Source organism: Epinephelus moara, chromosome 14 (genome assembly GCF_006386435.1).
Source record: "Epinephelus moara isolate mb chromosome 14, YSFRI_EMoa_1.0, whole genome shotgun sequence".
Taxonomy (NCBI): domain Eukaryota; kingdom Metazoa; phylum Chordata; class Actinopteri; order Perciformes; family Serranidae; genus Epinephelus; species Epinephelus moara.
In genome coordinates this window covers 17078627-17093918 of record NC_065519.1, presented here as the reverse complement: position 1 = coordinate 17093918, position 15292 = coordinate 17078627, and the positions used below count along the sequence as shown (strand labels likewise).

General features: G+C 46.1%; 1 protein-coding gene across 3 annotated transcripts in view; it reads right to left on the bottom strand.

Moving 5' to 3' along the window:
* msrab (methionine sulfoxide reductase Ab) overlaps nucleotides 1–15292 on the bottom strand; it is a 46843-nt gene that overhangs the window by 27343 nt on the left and 4208 nt on the right. For all 3 annotated transcript variants that reach the window (XM_050061227.1, XM_050061226.1, XM_050061224.1), the window contains exons 2-4: nucleotides 7716–7784; nucleotides 7409–7528; nucleotides 2460–2564 (exon numbers count right to left, since the gene is read on the bottom strand). In XM_050061227.1, coding sequence (XP_049917184.1) covers nucleotides 2460–2564; nucleotides 7409–7528; nucleotides 7716–7734 — 244 coding nt within the window. In that variant the 5' untranslated portion in view covers nucleotides 7735–7784. The remainder of the gene's footprint in view (nucleotides 1–2459; nucleotides 2565–7408; nucleotides 7529–7715; nucleotides 7785–15292) is intronic.

Below are 15292 nucleotides of genomic sequence, written 5' to 3'. Positions count from 1 at the left end.
AATTGATCCGCAGTGTGTGAAAGAACAGCACGACGTGTTTGCATCTCACCAGTGATCATTCGAAATGCATCAAAATCATGTTTTCAAGCGGCACCAAGAAACGGAGCTGCTGCTGCTGCCCTCTGACACGCAGATGTCACACCGACTGCTCGGAGTTCATCCGTGCTCGAGCGTTTCCATGCGCACACACACGCACACACGAGTGAAGGTATGTTACTGAAGAGTTGCAGACGTAAGAAACTTATAATATGGGAGCGTGTTGAATGGGGGGTCTTTATGCAACATCCCAGGGAAGCCAGCAGATTGAGACTAGTGTTGCTGAATATGGAAAGAGGGCACACAGCAAAGGCTGCTGGGAGTTTCTGATTGGCTGCTAATGTTGCTATCCAGGCTGGGATTGGTGGAGCTGACGCAGCCCGACATCACGTTGTCGGGACTAAACCCTTTTGAACTGAGGCAAAGCAGAGAGGCACAGATCTCAAAACACATACACACACATATGTGCGTGCACACTCTCAGATACACACACGCACGCATTAAAAGGAAGTATTGCATGCAACTGAATATGCATCTGTATATGATAGTTCCACATGCACTCCAGCACTGTGTGTCTATATAAACCAGGATGGGCTCTGTGTTGATGGTGTCAGGAGGAAACAGAATTCATAATGTTCCTGGGCTCGTCTCCATATGTGATGATCTCTGGTGACTCTGTGCAGTTGAAAGGGAAGCGAGCGAACTTCCTTAATTTCTCCATTCTCTTTTAAGCTCGGCTCTAAGGTGGACAGAATAAATTGGAGCTTAAGCATGCGTGAAGGCACAGCCAGCGGGCCCCTTTCCACCACTCCACGCCACATTTGTCAAATCAGAGGAATTTCTGCTACACGTGAACCCAGAATCGGAGGAGAGAGGAACGGCAGGGATTCACATTTAAGTCACGCACAAGGAGTTACACTCCCAGGAAAGAAAAAAAAAGTATATTTGAGTTTGTGGTTATTTCGGAACATGTCGTCTGGTCTTAACTGTAACAAAAAAAAACAAACAAGTAGCGGAGTTCATAGTCAATAAGCTACATGCTATTAATAAAACATGAGATGAGACAAGGCAGCGAGTCAGGGGAATTGCATGACTACACTTTTGGCCTCACTGCCTTTGCCCTGTGGCGTGTCGGCTCGACTCTGCCTGTGTGCCTTTGCCCGTAGTAAGACGTGTCCCTGCCCTTGGCTACAGTGAATGGGAGAATCTCCTCTGATGTGAGCTCACACAAGAACCTCAAATAGTTACTTCCGCCTCTGCCTCTTTTTTGTCGACCCACTTTTGGTCGAACAGGTGAAGCGGAACGTGACGAACATACGAACACACACAGCTGATCTGCTTTTTGTGGCAGATGCACAAAACATGGCGAACGTTTTAGTGCATTTGGGTCACGCGGTGTGTGAGAGAACCATGACAGATGCAAAAGAGATGACAGAACTGATGTGGACGTCACCGAATGCGCGTGTGTATGTGAGCTAGTTTTAAAGCTGAAGGTCGGGCCTATGAATCTTTGATCCATCTCTTCCCAACTTGTCATGCCCCTCCCTACATTCAGTATGAGTGAGCAGAGTACCTCTTTGCCTGTCCTTTCCCTCTCAAACACACACACATGCACATACACACACACCCTCCCTGTGCCCTCCCGGTGCATTAATGTTCTTACATCACCTCCTCCAGTGAGCAGAAAAAAAACAAGAGACCTGAAGAGATGGAGAGATGGAGAGATGGAGAGATGGGTTATGGGGGATGGGGTTCTTGTCGCCGCTGGGGGGGTTGAGAGACGGGTGGGGAAGAGGCATGTGTCATTAAATAGGAGAGCCGAGGAGACCGGGATTCAAGTTAAACACATTCGGCACACTGTACAGACTGTGTAAGTACAGGAATATGGATCAGAACCTGAGTCAAAAAGTATTCGCAGATAACTCGGTTGAATCATTCAAGGGAAATGTTACACCATCGCAGCAAAGTTTCACCACTTTCCGTGATTAGCAACTTTAGAATTGCCGTCAAGGGATTAAACCCACCCATCAGATGCACTATGCACAATAAAACCTCAATTCACAAACATTATTCAACCCCAAAAAAAAGACCGAATTTAGTGTCGTCATTGCATCAGTCAGAGGCTCTTATGTGAAGTGAATGGCAAAAGGCACATGCCATGCACATGCTCTAACACAGAGAGGGGGTTTTCTGCAGTTAGGGCTTGAACATGCACCACACTGGTGCGCCTCTCCATGGATGGCTGGATCTCAGACACATTAACACAGTCTGGCATTGACTTACACCCCTGAGACCCCCCCCCCATCACAACACACGCAGGCACACGTCTGGGCATCATCCTTCTGCTCTAATACACCCTGTGACCCTCGGGACGGGTCTTATTTGAGGGCGACTTTTTGGTTTGTGTGTGTGTGCATTGCTACCTTGGGTGGGATCGTGGTTTTCCCAAAAGTTTTTGAGCAGCTCCTCAACGCTGAGATCTTTAGGGGAGAAGACCACCCTCACCACCTCGGTGTGACCGGTGAGACCTAAAGGAGAATGACAACTTGGATTAGTCAAATGTAATAAGACGTTAATACGCACAATGCTGCAACATGTTGGACAATTGACGTCTTGACAAACTGCCCGCTGAGAGATCATGAGCAGCATCTGTGTGTGTTCCACGTAGATGTCATTGAATGCATGTGCCACAGGCAGAAGGGATTCAGGTTGAATCCGCACTTATGGAACATGGGAGAGGAAAAAGAGAGATGCAGAGAAGGCACAGTAAAGGTTAAGGCTTATGGTGAAAGTCGCCAAAAGCACACAGACACTCGCTCCTGTCTGCAGCTGCCAGGACCCCAAAGCTTCAACAAGCTGCCTGCAGGCATTCTCAAACATGGGGGAGGCTTTAGGTCTCACATGCAGGTGCATGTGCACACACACACACACACATTCACAGCAGAAAAGGTGTACCCACGTACCTCAACGCAAACATATACCTTTGGCTAAATGTAAATACAGCAGTGTTAGCTTTGGATTGTATCAATAGCAGCCATCCCCCGCTGTCACACATTACACAGACACGTGCACAGGTGTACATACACATACAGCACACACACACACTGTCTCTCTCTCTCTCTCTCTCTCTCTCTCTCTCTCTCTCTCTCACACACACACACACACACACACACACAGATAGATGCATCAGGTGCATTGCAGACAATAGGAGAAGGGCTGCCAAATTCATGCATCTGGCCTGAGACCCACTTTCTGTCTCTAAATGACACTTGGCGCGCCCAGAGGATCATCTCATGCCAAATGAACAGGGAAGACTTCACCTGTTTAAACAGTTGTTACCTAAAATCAAGAATAGGCACATTTTTCAGAGAATCCTAGCAGTCATGACAGTGTCTTTTTTTTTTACTATGTACATACTGTCACAAACTGGCTCGAAGAATATGAAGAGAAGGGGGTCCACGCATATTTAAAACAAATTGAATTTATCAAAACTAAGATTGTCCTCGGCAGTGGAAGTCGGCGATGTTAGGCATGTAAGCGATGCATATATGTGTGGCACGTGTGCCGCGGAGGTGTTGAAAAACAAAAAGAGGAGGCTGCAGGGTTGACATCAGCTGTAGGAAGGGAGAGGCAAGAGGAAGCACATGTGCCAGCGTATATAGCCAAAGGCCCAGGTGAGCTGACAACCAATTGTCGCCTTCACAATGCACAGTACACAAACTCTCACCATATGGACAGATTTTGCTGTGGCTACAGCCAGCAGGGAGATGGGTTATAGGAACGGTAGAAAGCAGTGCAAAAGCTGTTCGGTAAAAAATAATATGCACCGCTATGTTCCACGCTTGTCCCATCTGAATGGGGTGAAAGGCTTAGAAGTGACGCCACTAAAGCTGCTAGAGATTCAGTGTTTTTGCTGAAGGACACTTCAGCAGGGTGAACAGCCTTCGGGGTGAGGATGGCCTCCCAAATCATCATGACATCATTTTGCCCTTTTTTGTTTAATTGTTCTCTGCTGTTGAAAATAGTTGAACTTCAGGAAGCACCACAGCACTAGCCGCATGTTTAAACACTTAGAATGAGCTGTGTTTATGTTTCCTTACAAGCCTCCTCTGCTGGTTCTGAGAGTAGTTAGGGTCTTCTCTACATAGGAAAGACAGAAGCAGCATGGTTAACGAAATGGGTGACGCTGACAAAGGGGAACGCAGTTGATGCCTGGTCTCGTACCAAAAGGGGACACTGGTGTCTTTCAACCATGAGCACCATATTCATCTAACCCTAACCTACAGCTTTAGTTGACAAAGCAGACAACACTGGACTCATAGCACTGGCATCACATTGCCATATCACGTTACTTAAATAAATATATATTAAATATATCAAAACTTAGAGCATTTATATCTCAAACAGACTCAGACACACAGTCGGATGGCTCCAGATCATGTACTCAAAAATTTGAACATTTTACTCCACTACTGAAATAACTTAATCGGCTCCTGGAACAATACAGAATCACCTTCAAAATCCTAGTCTTTAATGCACACTATAGTTTCAAGTCTGTACATTTCTGACTTGCTCATTGATTATAACCTGAGGTTTTCTAGTTGTACTCAGATCCAGCTCTAGTGGGGGTGCCTTCAGTTACTTTGGTCTTGCTGTCTGCTGACTTGAGGTCCAGCTAGGACTGGGTGATATGACCTATACATACTATCACAATATTTTCAGGCTATATTGCGATACACAATACATATCTCTATATTTTGAAATCTCCTGTAAAATATTGTAGATTACTAAAATGCTAAATTGCTAAATAAGTACTGTTACAGTTAAGTTAAATAAAGTACTGTTATGACTAGAATTACCACCTTGCGGTTGCAGTGACAGTTTACATCCATGTCCGTCCAGAGTCATACGTAGGCATGACAGTTGACAGTGCTTCAAATAGGCTATGGATGTTGCTGCGAAGTTACAATCTCTAAAACATTTGTTTCTAACTTGTGGGTCACGGTCCAGAAATGGGTTGCAATTCCATTCTGAATGGCAGAATTTGATTTTAACATGTGTCCAGTTTGTAAAAAAAAACTTTTTTAAGTACAGTCAATTTCCGGTACAAAGCTTTTACTCTGAAGTACTGTTTCCTGCTGTTGAGTGAGTAACTAGCGGACAGATACTTGATATAGACAGCAAACTAGCTCAACGACATCGCCAAACACAAGTATGACACGGAATGTATTAAACTGTGTGGACCTCGAACTAATAACTAAGGAGAAATCTGGACCTCGTGGCCAAACCTGTTGGAAACCATAGTACTAAAACATAAGCTAAAACAATTAGCTTGTGAATTCTGGAGTTATGGCTAAAAACATGTTTTATGAGGTCACAGTGACCATGACCTTTGAGCAATGAAATATAATCAGTTCATCCTTGAGTCCATCCGACCACTGTCCTTGTCCCAGTATACAAGCATGGGAAGGGAACTGATTTATTGACCGAAGTATGTCCAACTCCACTAGGATAGGTGGCGATATGCCCTCTTTCAAGTTGTTACTATTGGACCTTTTTGCGGTTGACCTACTACGTCACAGAACAAACAATTGACAAACAAGTTAGCTACGGTTAGCTAGCAGCAAACTGGTACCATGGTGGACAACCATGTAGATTTCGCCATGTTGTTACAGGCTTCTTCTTCTGTTACACATTTAATGCTTTCGACTTCTGGGTCAAAGCCTGGGCCAAACGCTGTGGAGCATGCACCAAGTGCCTCAGCCAGTTTGGGTCCGATTGACTATATGCATGCAGGAGTAATTCGACTCCCAATCGTGTTATCTGGGTGTGTTAGTACGACTTTGAGAAATTCAATTTAGTACGATTTCAGTTGGACTAAGATGTTTACATGAGTGACAACCTCAGCAACCTTTTTTGTCCATTAGAAAAAGGATTGTTGGATTTAACCTGATACAACACTGTCAAGCTAAAGTACAAATGGTTCCAACATCTGCTCTTTATTCTGTATTGCAAACACACTGCAAAATGGACTGTACTGCGAATTAGTCGAGATAAATTATGCTGATTGGTAATAACATCTCCTTCTATCCATCTCAAAGCTGTCTGTTTTGTCTGTCCTCCCGAGACAAATTTGACTGCACCTCAACCTCTCCCATATCTGTCTGTCAGACCATCCAGCTAGCTATCTGCCTGTCCTTCCATCCTTCCCTGGCTCTGCTGACAGTTCCATCATCCCCTTCTTTCTGTCCGTCCGTCTATCTGTCCAGCCCTAGCTGTGTTGACAGCTCCTCGGTCTCATGCCGTCGCAGTGTTCTGCTCCGTCATGGCCACTGGAGCGACGCCTGCACTCTCTCAGCCGATGGACAGGCAACCATTCTCTCTCACACACACTTTCTTCCCTCAAATTTTCTTTCCCCTCAAAAAGTTTATTTTACCCATTTCCTCACTTGCTGCAGCTCTCAATCTCTCTCTCTCTTTCTGTCATCTGTCTCCATCTCAGCCTCCATAGCTGACCATCTTGTTGCTGGGAAGCTGACAGAAAGGGAGACTGGGAGAGGCAGACAGATAGGAAACATACAATCCCTTGAAGGGCTCTGCTCAGAAAGTCTGCCAGCCAAGCCCAATGCATCTTTCCCTTCCTCTCCATGTCCCCCATGCTGTGCCTGCACCTAGACTCCATGCCTGCCTGTAATGATGCGCCCTCGAAATGGAGGAGCCCAAAACTAACAGCTCACGACTCCCAAAACACATGAGAGGCGCACAGACTAAGACAGAGCTAGACGTCTTCATTTGAATTATATATCAACGCCCTACATGAATCTGTTTGAATCTCACAATGAGGAAAACGGAAAGAAACTAATTCGGACTTAGACACGCAGCCAAACATTATCGGGGGCTTTGATGACAAATACACAGAATTCAAGCTTGTATTTCCGACATCATGTTCGCCGAGTCGCAGTCGCAGGAAAAGAAGCCCATTTATGGCGCTTCATACACAGTAACCTCTGTTGGCAAAAACGCCGCAGTACAGCACAGTACAGAGCCCAATCCTTACAAGTAGGTCATGGGGGGGTGGGGACGGGGGGTGCAGCCCATCTGGAGCAGTGCATTCTGAGTAGTTGACTGCAGATGAAGGGAAGGCGGCGAGAGGATGAGAGCGCTGTACTTAAAAACACCCTTTCCGACTCTGTATCTTTTTCTTTTTCCCCTTTGCATTTTTTGGTCTCTTGAACCCTGACTGATTTCACAGAGAAATGTCCTGCCAGGCCACTCCACCTCCTCCCAGGGAGGGAACACGATCAGGTAACATATATCAAAGAGTAGAGGGCATGCGTATGTGAAAATGTGCACAAGGTGCCGAGTGTATTACCTGTGCAGACCTCCTCGTAATTGGGGTTAGGTGTGAAGCCGGCAGCATAGCCAACCTGTGTGGAGAAGACTCCTGGAAGCCTCCAGAAAAATTTCTCAGCTCCCCAGAAGCAGCCCATACCTGGACGTAAAGACAGCATGCAAACACACACACACACACACACACACACACACAATATCACTGCTTCTGTGCGACCATACCATCCACATATTTTATCAAAAAACGTGTCAGTAACTACAAACTGGTAACAGAGGATTCCATATTGGGCTCACTCTGATTACAAAAATGTGTGATTGTGCAGTCTCACCAAACATGATGGTCTCCATGCCTTCTGGAAAAGGCTCCACAGTGGGATTCCCATTAACTGCGTGCTTGTCTATAAAGGGAAACAGTGTGTAAATGTGAAATCAAATCATAACACTGTGTTTCAACAGTACAAATTACAGTGTGTGTGTAAAGAGGCCCATTAGTGGCCCCAACTAGGCCTCCTAGGTCTGCACTTCGTTATAGGCTGACCCAGGCCAGCGGATCAGAGCCGGAGGCTTCTGTGCTGGAAGACATTTAAGAGATTACACGGCTTTGACCGCCATTCTATCCCCGCTGTCCTCTCCTCAATACCCACAATTAAACACTATCACACAGTTATTTCCTGATCTCTCTCTAACTCCACTATATGTCTTCGAATGTGACTGTATTAAGTGGCTTGGCACCACTGGGTGTCCACAAAGCGAACCAATGACGACACATGAGGGGCACGCGAATGCATAACCTCACGAGCAGGGGAGGGCTTCGCAAGTAGACCCGATGCCATCCTAATCTTCACTTTGTTAAAAATACCCGATAAGTAAAACAAACTGGAGTGCTGAGAGGTGGCAGGGGGGTGGCACTCTACTGCCAACTGTGCTGCATGGAATTAGAGCACTAAAAAGGAAGTGTGTGTCTGTGTGTGTGTGTGTGTGTGTGTGTCTGTGTGTGTGTGTGTAGTCCACAGATGTGTGAGGAGGATTAGGGTTTAAGAAGACTGAGGTGACTTAGCGTGCAAATCTCCACTAAGCAAGGCTGGTTTGTACTGCAACCACTAATATTAGTCTACAGATAAACAGGCCACAGGGTACACTAAGAGCTTAGGCACATACCAATAATGGATACTTGCTCTGAGTTCAATGTGCGATTGCTCTCTGGCCGCTCAGAGATGCGATGTGTGACACTGACCTGAATACAAGCAATTTCTAATCTGATAGAGCCGTAATAGTTCATTTCATAGATAGGCCCGGGATGATCTCTAGCTGTTACAGGACAGGTTACAGCCCAGTTACCTTCAGGTTTATTCCACATTGAGGGATGACTGTAAAACCAGATTGTACAGAAGCATTGGAAAGAAACAGTGTCTGGACCTTAAAGGGTAACTTTGGTCATTTCCAACCTGGACCCAATATTCCCATGGTTTTGTGTCTAAGTCACAACATTTTTTTTAAACTGGTCCAATATTGAGCAAACTGGTGCAGACAGCAAATCAAGACAGCTTTTCTGAGTATTATTTTGGTTCTGTCAACATTGAATAAAGTGTATTTGATGATAAAATGACTGTTTATTTAAATGGAGTCTGGTATGATGTGGGCGCGGACGCTTCCAGTGGCGTCTCTGTCAGTTCTACTAAATTTGTGCTAACTTTAGGCTCTTATGTCTATTTTGCATGTCTTGGTGGTGCTTTTTGTGGTTGGCTTTGGATGGTGGTGACCTGTGGCTGCAAGTCAGGAAATCAGCTCACTAGCCTATAAACTCTCCTCCTGCTGACCTCTAGCTAGCTAGTTGCTCCCTAGCCAGGCAAGGTTCTGAAATGTAAACATCAGAAAACATAAAAGAAAAGAGAGGGAAGATGGCACCAGCTGAACCAGCATCCTGTTAGCCGTTGTACCAGTGTTGCAAAATAGACTGGATGACCTCCGTGCCGCATCAGTTTCCAGCTGGATATCGGAGACTGTAATATCCTTTGATTCACCACACAATTGGGCACAGCGTTAGTTCAGGCAAGACACGCTGTCAAGCTCAGCTCACATCCCAGCTACATCAGCTGATCTCAAACAGCCATCAACTGATGGATCAGCTGATTGATGAAAGGGAGTCAGCTGATAGACCACGTGATTCCTTCCTATGGAACCAGTTGGCAAATCTCAGTCAGGGCGCCCTGTTTAAACTGCTCTGGCCTGCTTACTGTTGCTGCTTCCTCTGCAAGCCGCTTTGCAACCTGCCTCCACCCCAGCTCCTCCTTTTCATGCTGTGTCTGACTTACTAATGTAATTTCTGTTTGTCATTGATGCTGCTCTGTTCTTTTCCAGGGGGGTCCTTGCTGCTGCTCTCCCTGCCTTAGGCTTTCCATGTGGGCGCATGGAAGGGCAGGGAGGTTTGCTCGCTCTGCCTCAGGCTTTCCTCGTTTGCACGTGGAAGGGCAGATAGGTGTGCTTTCTCTGCCTTCAGGGTTTCTGTGTTGGCCTAGGAAAGGCAGAGAGTCCCCAGAACAGAGCCATACCGCCAAATATAATACTGCAAATGGAAATAAAGTTTTCTTTAAAGGTTGACATCTGTAGGGATCCTTTCCATAATGTTTTCTGACACTTGTCAGAGGAGAGAAAACAAGTACTTTCAGTCAATTTAAACTGACGGTGCACAAATGCCCTGAGAGGTTACATTGGTTACTGGACCAATTTTAAAAATTGTTGCTCCCATTTGCCACTTAAATGCCAAAATACAGGAAAATAGGGTCAAGCCCAGAAAATACTGTTACCCTTTAAAGATTAACAAGTGTTTTGAAGAATACAGGAAGTAAAAGAAGCACCACAGCACTTGAGCTGATAACATCTGTGTTGGTGTGCCACCTTAAGGGCACTTTTTGATATTAGACAAAATTGTTTGGTTTCTCTGTTCAGTAACAGATTGCAGAAGCATAAAGGACTCCGAAAATGTCACAGAGGCTTGGGCTGCCTTCAGGCTGTCCCTTCCTGCCCTCCTGTTGTGCGACAGTTCTGTCTTTTAGCAGCAGGTTGTTTGGCGCTGCCAGGTCATGTTCACGGGCACAGTCAACTGCAATCAAAGTGTATCTGTGTCAGTGACTGTGCTGGCTAAATATTCTCAGTCCACAGGGGTAACTTAAGGTCGTGGGAGGACAGAAGAAATCTTCATCCTTTCTCCTGCGAATCTGTTTAGTCTCCATCCTCTGCTCACTCTCGCCCTCTTGTCCTGCATTTTCTGGCCACGGAGATAAAAAGTAGTGAAGTTGCCAAATGACGGAGAGAGAAAATGTGAGAGTGAGAGAGAGACAAGTGTGCGATAGAGGAGGAGGAGTGGGAGGAGGAGAGATCAGCCTGCCAAAACAATAAAAGGAGTAAATAGCCAGTGAGAAGCAACAGATGAGGGTAGCAGAGAGGCAGTGAAGGATTCTTTTGGCTTTCAGACCACCATGCCTTTGGGCGCTATATAAAAAGACCAAGCACTCCGTCCAAGAGAGAACACAGAGAAAACAAACAAGCAAACAAATAAACAAACAAAAAAAAAGAGAGGTAAAAATGAAGACAGCCAAGAACACGCCGACACAGCACTGTCCAGAGAAGCCAACTCCGAGCCAACTCCCCCCAACCCCCTCCCTTGCCCTCTCGTCTCTCCATCTTCACTTCACACTCTCATCCTCACACCACCTTCCCAGCATCCCTCACTTTCCTCTCACACGTGCACAGCCTCCTGCACGCACGCAGGCACGCAATCAGCCGCACAATCGCTCGCGCACCGAACTCTGTTGTGGGTATTTCTCCCATGGAGCAGCTGGCAGAGGTCCAGGTGGTGCCAGGCTGGCTCCTTTCACTGTGCCTAGCCCAGCATTCCCCCCTGCCAGCCCAGCGCCCACACCCCATTCTGCCAGAATTACCCCACCTAACACAGAGAAAGAACTGGCTGAATACCCTCACTACGCTGCCTCACTACGCCAGCAAAAGAAAGAACAGAGGATGACAAAAAACAAGCAGGGAGGGTGACTGACTGAGTTTACAAAAGAAGAAAACAGGCTGAATATGGGGGAAGGACTCATGAAAAGGATTTTTTTTCCCAACTTGAATGAGATATGGGCGTAATTTCTTTTGTGCGCCTTTGTTTTCGAGGATATCTGGAAAGCGCAGTGCAGGCTATGCAGTACAGCGGGACTGAAACGGAATACTTTGGTCACCTTTTGTTGCTTTTAGGATGGTGTTGTAGGCGGCTGGACCAGAACCAAAACATCGGACCCTGCCGCCCTGCTTGTATTATGGTTACCATCAGTCGAGGGCACAACAATCTATCTGTTGCTTAGCGGATAATAACGTCCAGTTTGACTTGTTTCGGATGGTATTTAGTCTTTGTTACCCTTCGATTCTACCCGTGGGTCCTGTGTTTCTCACCCGTAAAACTGAAGTCCAAGCGCTGCTGCCCCCTCATGCAGAGACACGGGAGAGGTACTATCCCTGGATGCCAAAACTGGTGACGGAAAGGTCGATTTCCAGGCTGCTCTGTTTATTTCCTTCCAAAAAAAATCCATTCTCTCTCTTTCCCTCTCTCCCTCTCTCTCTTCCAGTTCCCTCCCTCTCGCCATTCCTCTTTCTAGCTTCACACAGGTTGGCAGAGAGTCAGGCACGAGTCGTCGGAGGAGGCTGAAGCTTTATACTGGTGCCAACTACCCTCTGCTGTATGGGAGGATGGGTAGGGGCGAGAAAGAGTGGGGCAAAGGAGGGGAGGGGAGGAAAGAGGCGAGGCTGGTGGGAGGTGGTCGATTTTTAAAAAACAGCGAGAGGTAAGTAAAAGAGATGATGCTGCTGCCGTGGCCTTAAAAACAATCAAGCCAACTCCACTCAACACATGAATTTAAAGCCGCCTCTATTCAGGGTGGGGAACTGTCTAGACTCTGAAGAGTACAACTTTGAAGCCATCCATGCATTCTATACATACTGTAGCCTAGCAACGGAAACAGTTGCTATGGAGAGGACTACCTACTATAGCACTGGCTCCATTATCCCCTTCCAGCAAGATGGAGGCACATCCTGTTGGGGCCTACATTAATATCTCTTACTCAAACACAGATCTCACGAGGATAGAGGGGGATGATATCCACCTGGTGTGCACAAATTAATAAATGCATCCTGTTTTTAACCTACTTAGTAAAGGGAAATTACACCAAAAAATCCCTTAACTCTCTGTTCTGCAGATAAACCAGAGCAAATCTAATTTTCTATATTGCTTATACTCTTCAGTGTCACAGGGGGCTGAAGTCGATCCCAGCATGCACTGGCAAAGATGCAGGATACATTATTCAATTCACCTACCTGGCTATGGTGAAGAAAACTCACACACACATAGGAAGATCATATAAACTTCACATTTCAGGTCGGGTCAGAACACAGAACGTTCTTGCGCTGAGGCGACAGTCCTAATCAGTAAGCCACAGTGCTGCCCATGAGCAAATCTCGCACATTTATTTATCTACCGTTTGCATTCTTAATTTGCATGCTTCCCCATTTACTTCCAGCTTTTTCTTCCCCCTTTGAACTTATTACAAAAGCCAGAAAAGCAAGGGCATCTGGAGACAGCAGAGATGGGAAAACAACTGAGCAATAATGCCAGAAATATATCTTCGCCATGAACCTGCTTTGAAGAGTTATAGCGAAGCATGTAACAGAGATTGATTTTGGTCAGCTGACCTCCCCCCATCCTGTTTGGAAGAAATATTGGCAGTCTATCCTGCACTGACTCAAAATAATAGCTACTGTGCCCCTACCATGTAGCAATCTGCCACTGGATCATTCTCGCCAAGGTCACAGAGTACATTATACAGAGTGGAGCGAAGGAGGGAACACAGGACGCCGGGACGTCTGAACAAGGAGCTTCTTTAAGGAGGCTGGAGGAGGAGAAGCAACTTTTTAAAAATAAGTGATCTTCAGAGAGAGGACAAATGTGTGCACTCACACACACAAGGCTGGGACTGCACAGGGCATATGTGGAGACAGTCCTTGCAATCCCTAAATTACTCATGCTTACTGGCCCACACAGACAAACACAGAAGTGTGCTATTCCAACACACACACTCACACACACACACACACACACACAAGAACAACCCCATCCCCACCTAAGCTGCCCCCCACGGTGAAAGGGGAGGAACAGATTTCTGCCATGCGGTGTCTCCGAGCTGCTCCGACAGACGGAGCAGGAACTTACGACGGGGCGGAGCCTTCATGCGCATAATGCCCAGATGGGCCCCTGGACGCTGCGGCACCGCTTCCTCCTATGCACTCACACCCAGCTCCCACAATGCACTATGCGGACGCCTCAGACTGAGTAGGTGAAGACAGGGGCCAGGTTCAAATCACACCATGTTTCGCTTTTGTCGCATACTCCTACGAGCCCTCCTGTCCCAAAAGAGGACGATGAAAAGCTGAATGAAAAGACAGAAGCAGAGATGGCTCGGTTCTAGACTGCAAAGACGGATGAAGTTATAAATAGGTTGCAAAAGAAGGTGTACATGTTCACATGTAGAGAAACCAGGAAAAAGACGGTTTTAAAACAGTGGAAACACATTTCCTGTGAGCACCAGTGTGTCTCTGACAGTGCTGAGAACTTGAATCCATGCAGATTTGTTTTGATTTCATTGCCATCTATACATAAAACAATCCTTCCATATCAACATACTTTTGTTGCCACCTCAGATTTTGTAGTTGGCTAAAAGATTTCATTACTGTGACATCACAAAACATGTATGCACTGCTTAATCCAAAATCTGGTTTCACCTTTTTTCATATATAAAGACAGGAGCACAAAGAATATATTAACTGCAAAGTATTTTTGTAATAACAGGCATAAAGTGGTTTGCAAAAGTATTAGGTGTGAGGATCAAACAGCATTTTAAGGAAGCTAGGGATAAAAAATAGACATGCATAGTTTAAGAAGAGTCTACAGAAAAATATCCAAGTTTTGGGATCAATAGTGAGGAAATGGAAGCTGCATCATGCCGTCCAGGCAAGGATATCCCTTGAAACTGAGCGTCCAAGCAAGAACGAGACTTGTGAAGGATGCTAGCCACCAACAATTCAACAATTGCTTCAGAGGTCAAAGTGGAGTGAAAATGCACCAGCCAACCATAAAACTAGCCAATATGGATGGGAGGCTAGAGAAACCATTGCTCAAAAGAAACCATATCAAAGTATGGTGAGGCTTGCCAGAAAGCATGCCAGTGACCCAGCTTAGATATGGGACAAGATTTTGCGGTCAGATGACACCACAATAGAGGTTTTGGGGCAAAATTCAAAGCGCTACAGTGTGTGTGGGGCAAACCTAACACCGCTTATGTCTAAACAAACACCATACCCACATTAAGGTAAGGTGATGGAAATATCAGGCTGTGGACACTTTCCACAGCAGGGGCTGGTCATCTTGTTAGAACTAAAGGAGGAATGGATGGAGCAAAATAAAGGCACCTCAAATGAACCGGCTTAACTGTGCGTTCACACCAAATGCGATGGACACAATGTCATCGCCTGTAACGCGAGTATCGCGTCGCTTGATCACAAATGTCACCTTTTTGATCATCGCTTCAATCGCGATGACACAACCCTCCTCCCACAATTTTCTTCACCTCCCGCTATTTTCTCGTCAACCATGGCTGAGTTAACTACCGTAGCTGCTCTTTATCTGTTGTGGACATCTAATCTGGATCGGAGACCCAAACGCCGCCGTGTCTGGGTTCACAATATCCTCCAGAAACGCACACAGCTGGGTGAATATCATCACCTCCTGCAAGAGCTGCGTCTGGATGACGGTCGTTTCCAGCGGTACTTCAGGCTGACGCTGGACCAGTTTGAGGACCTGTTGGCC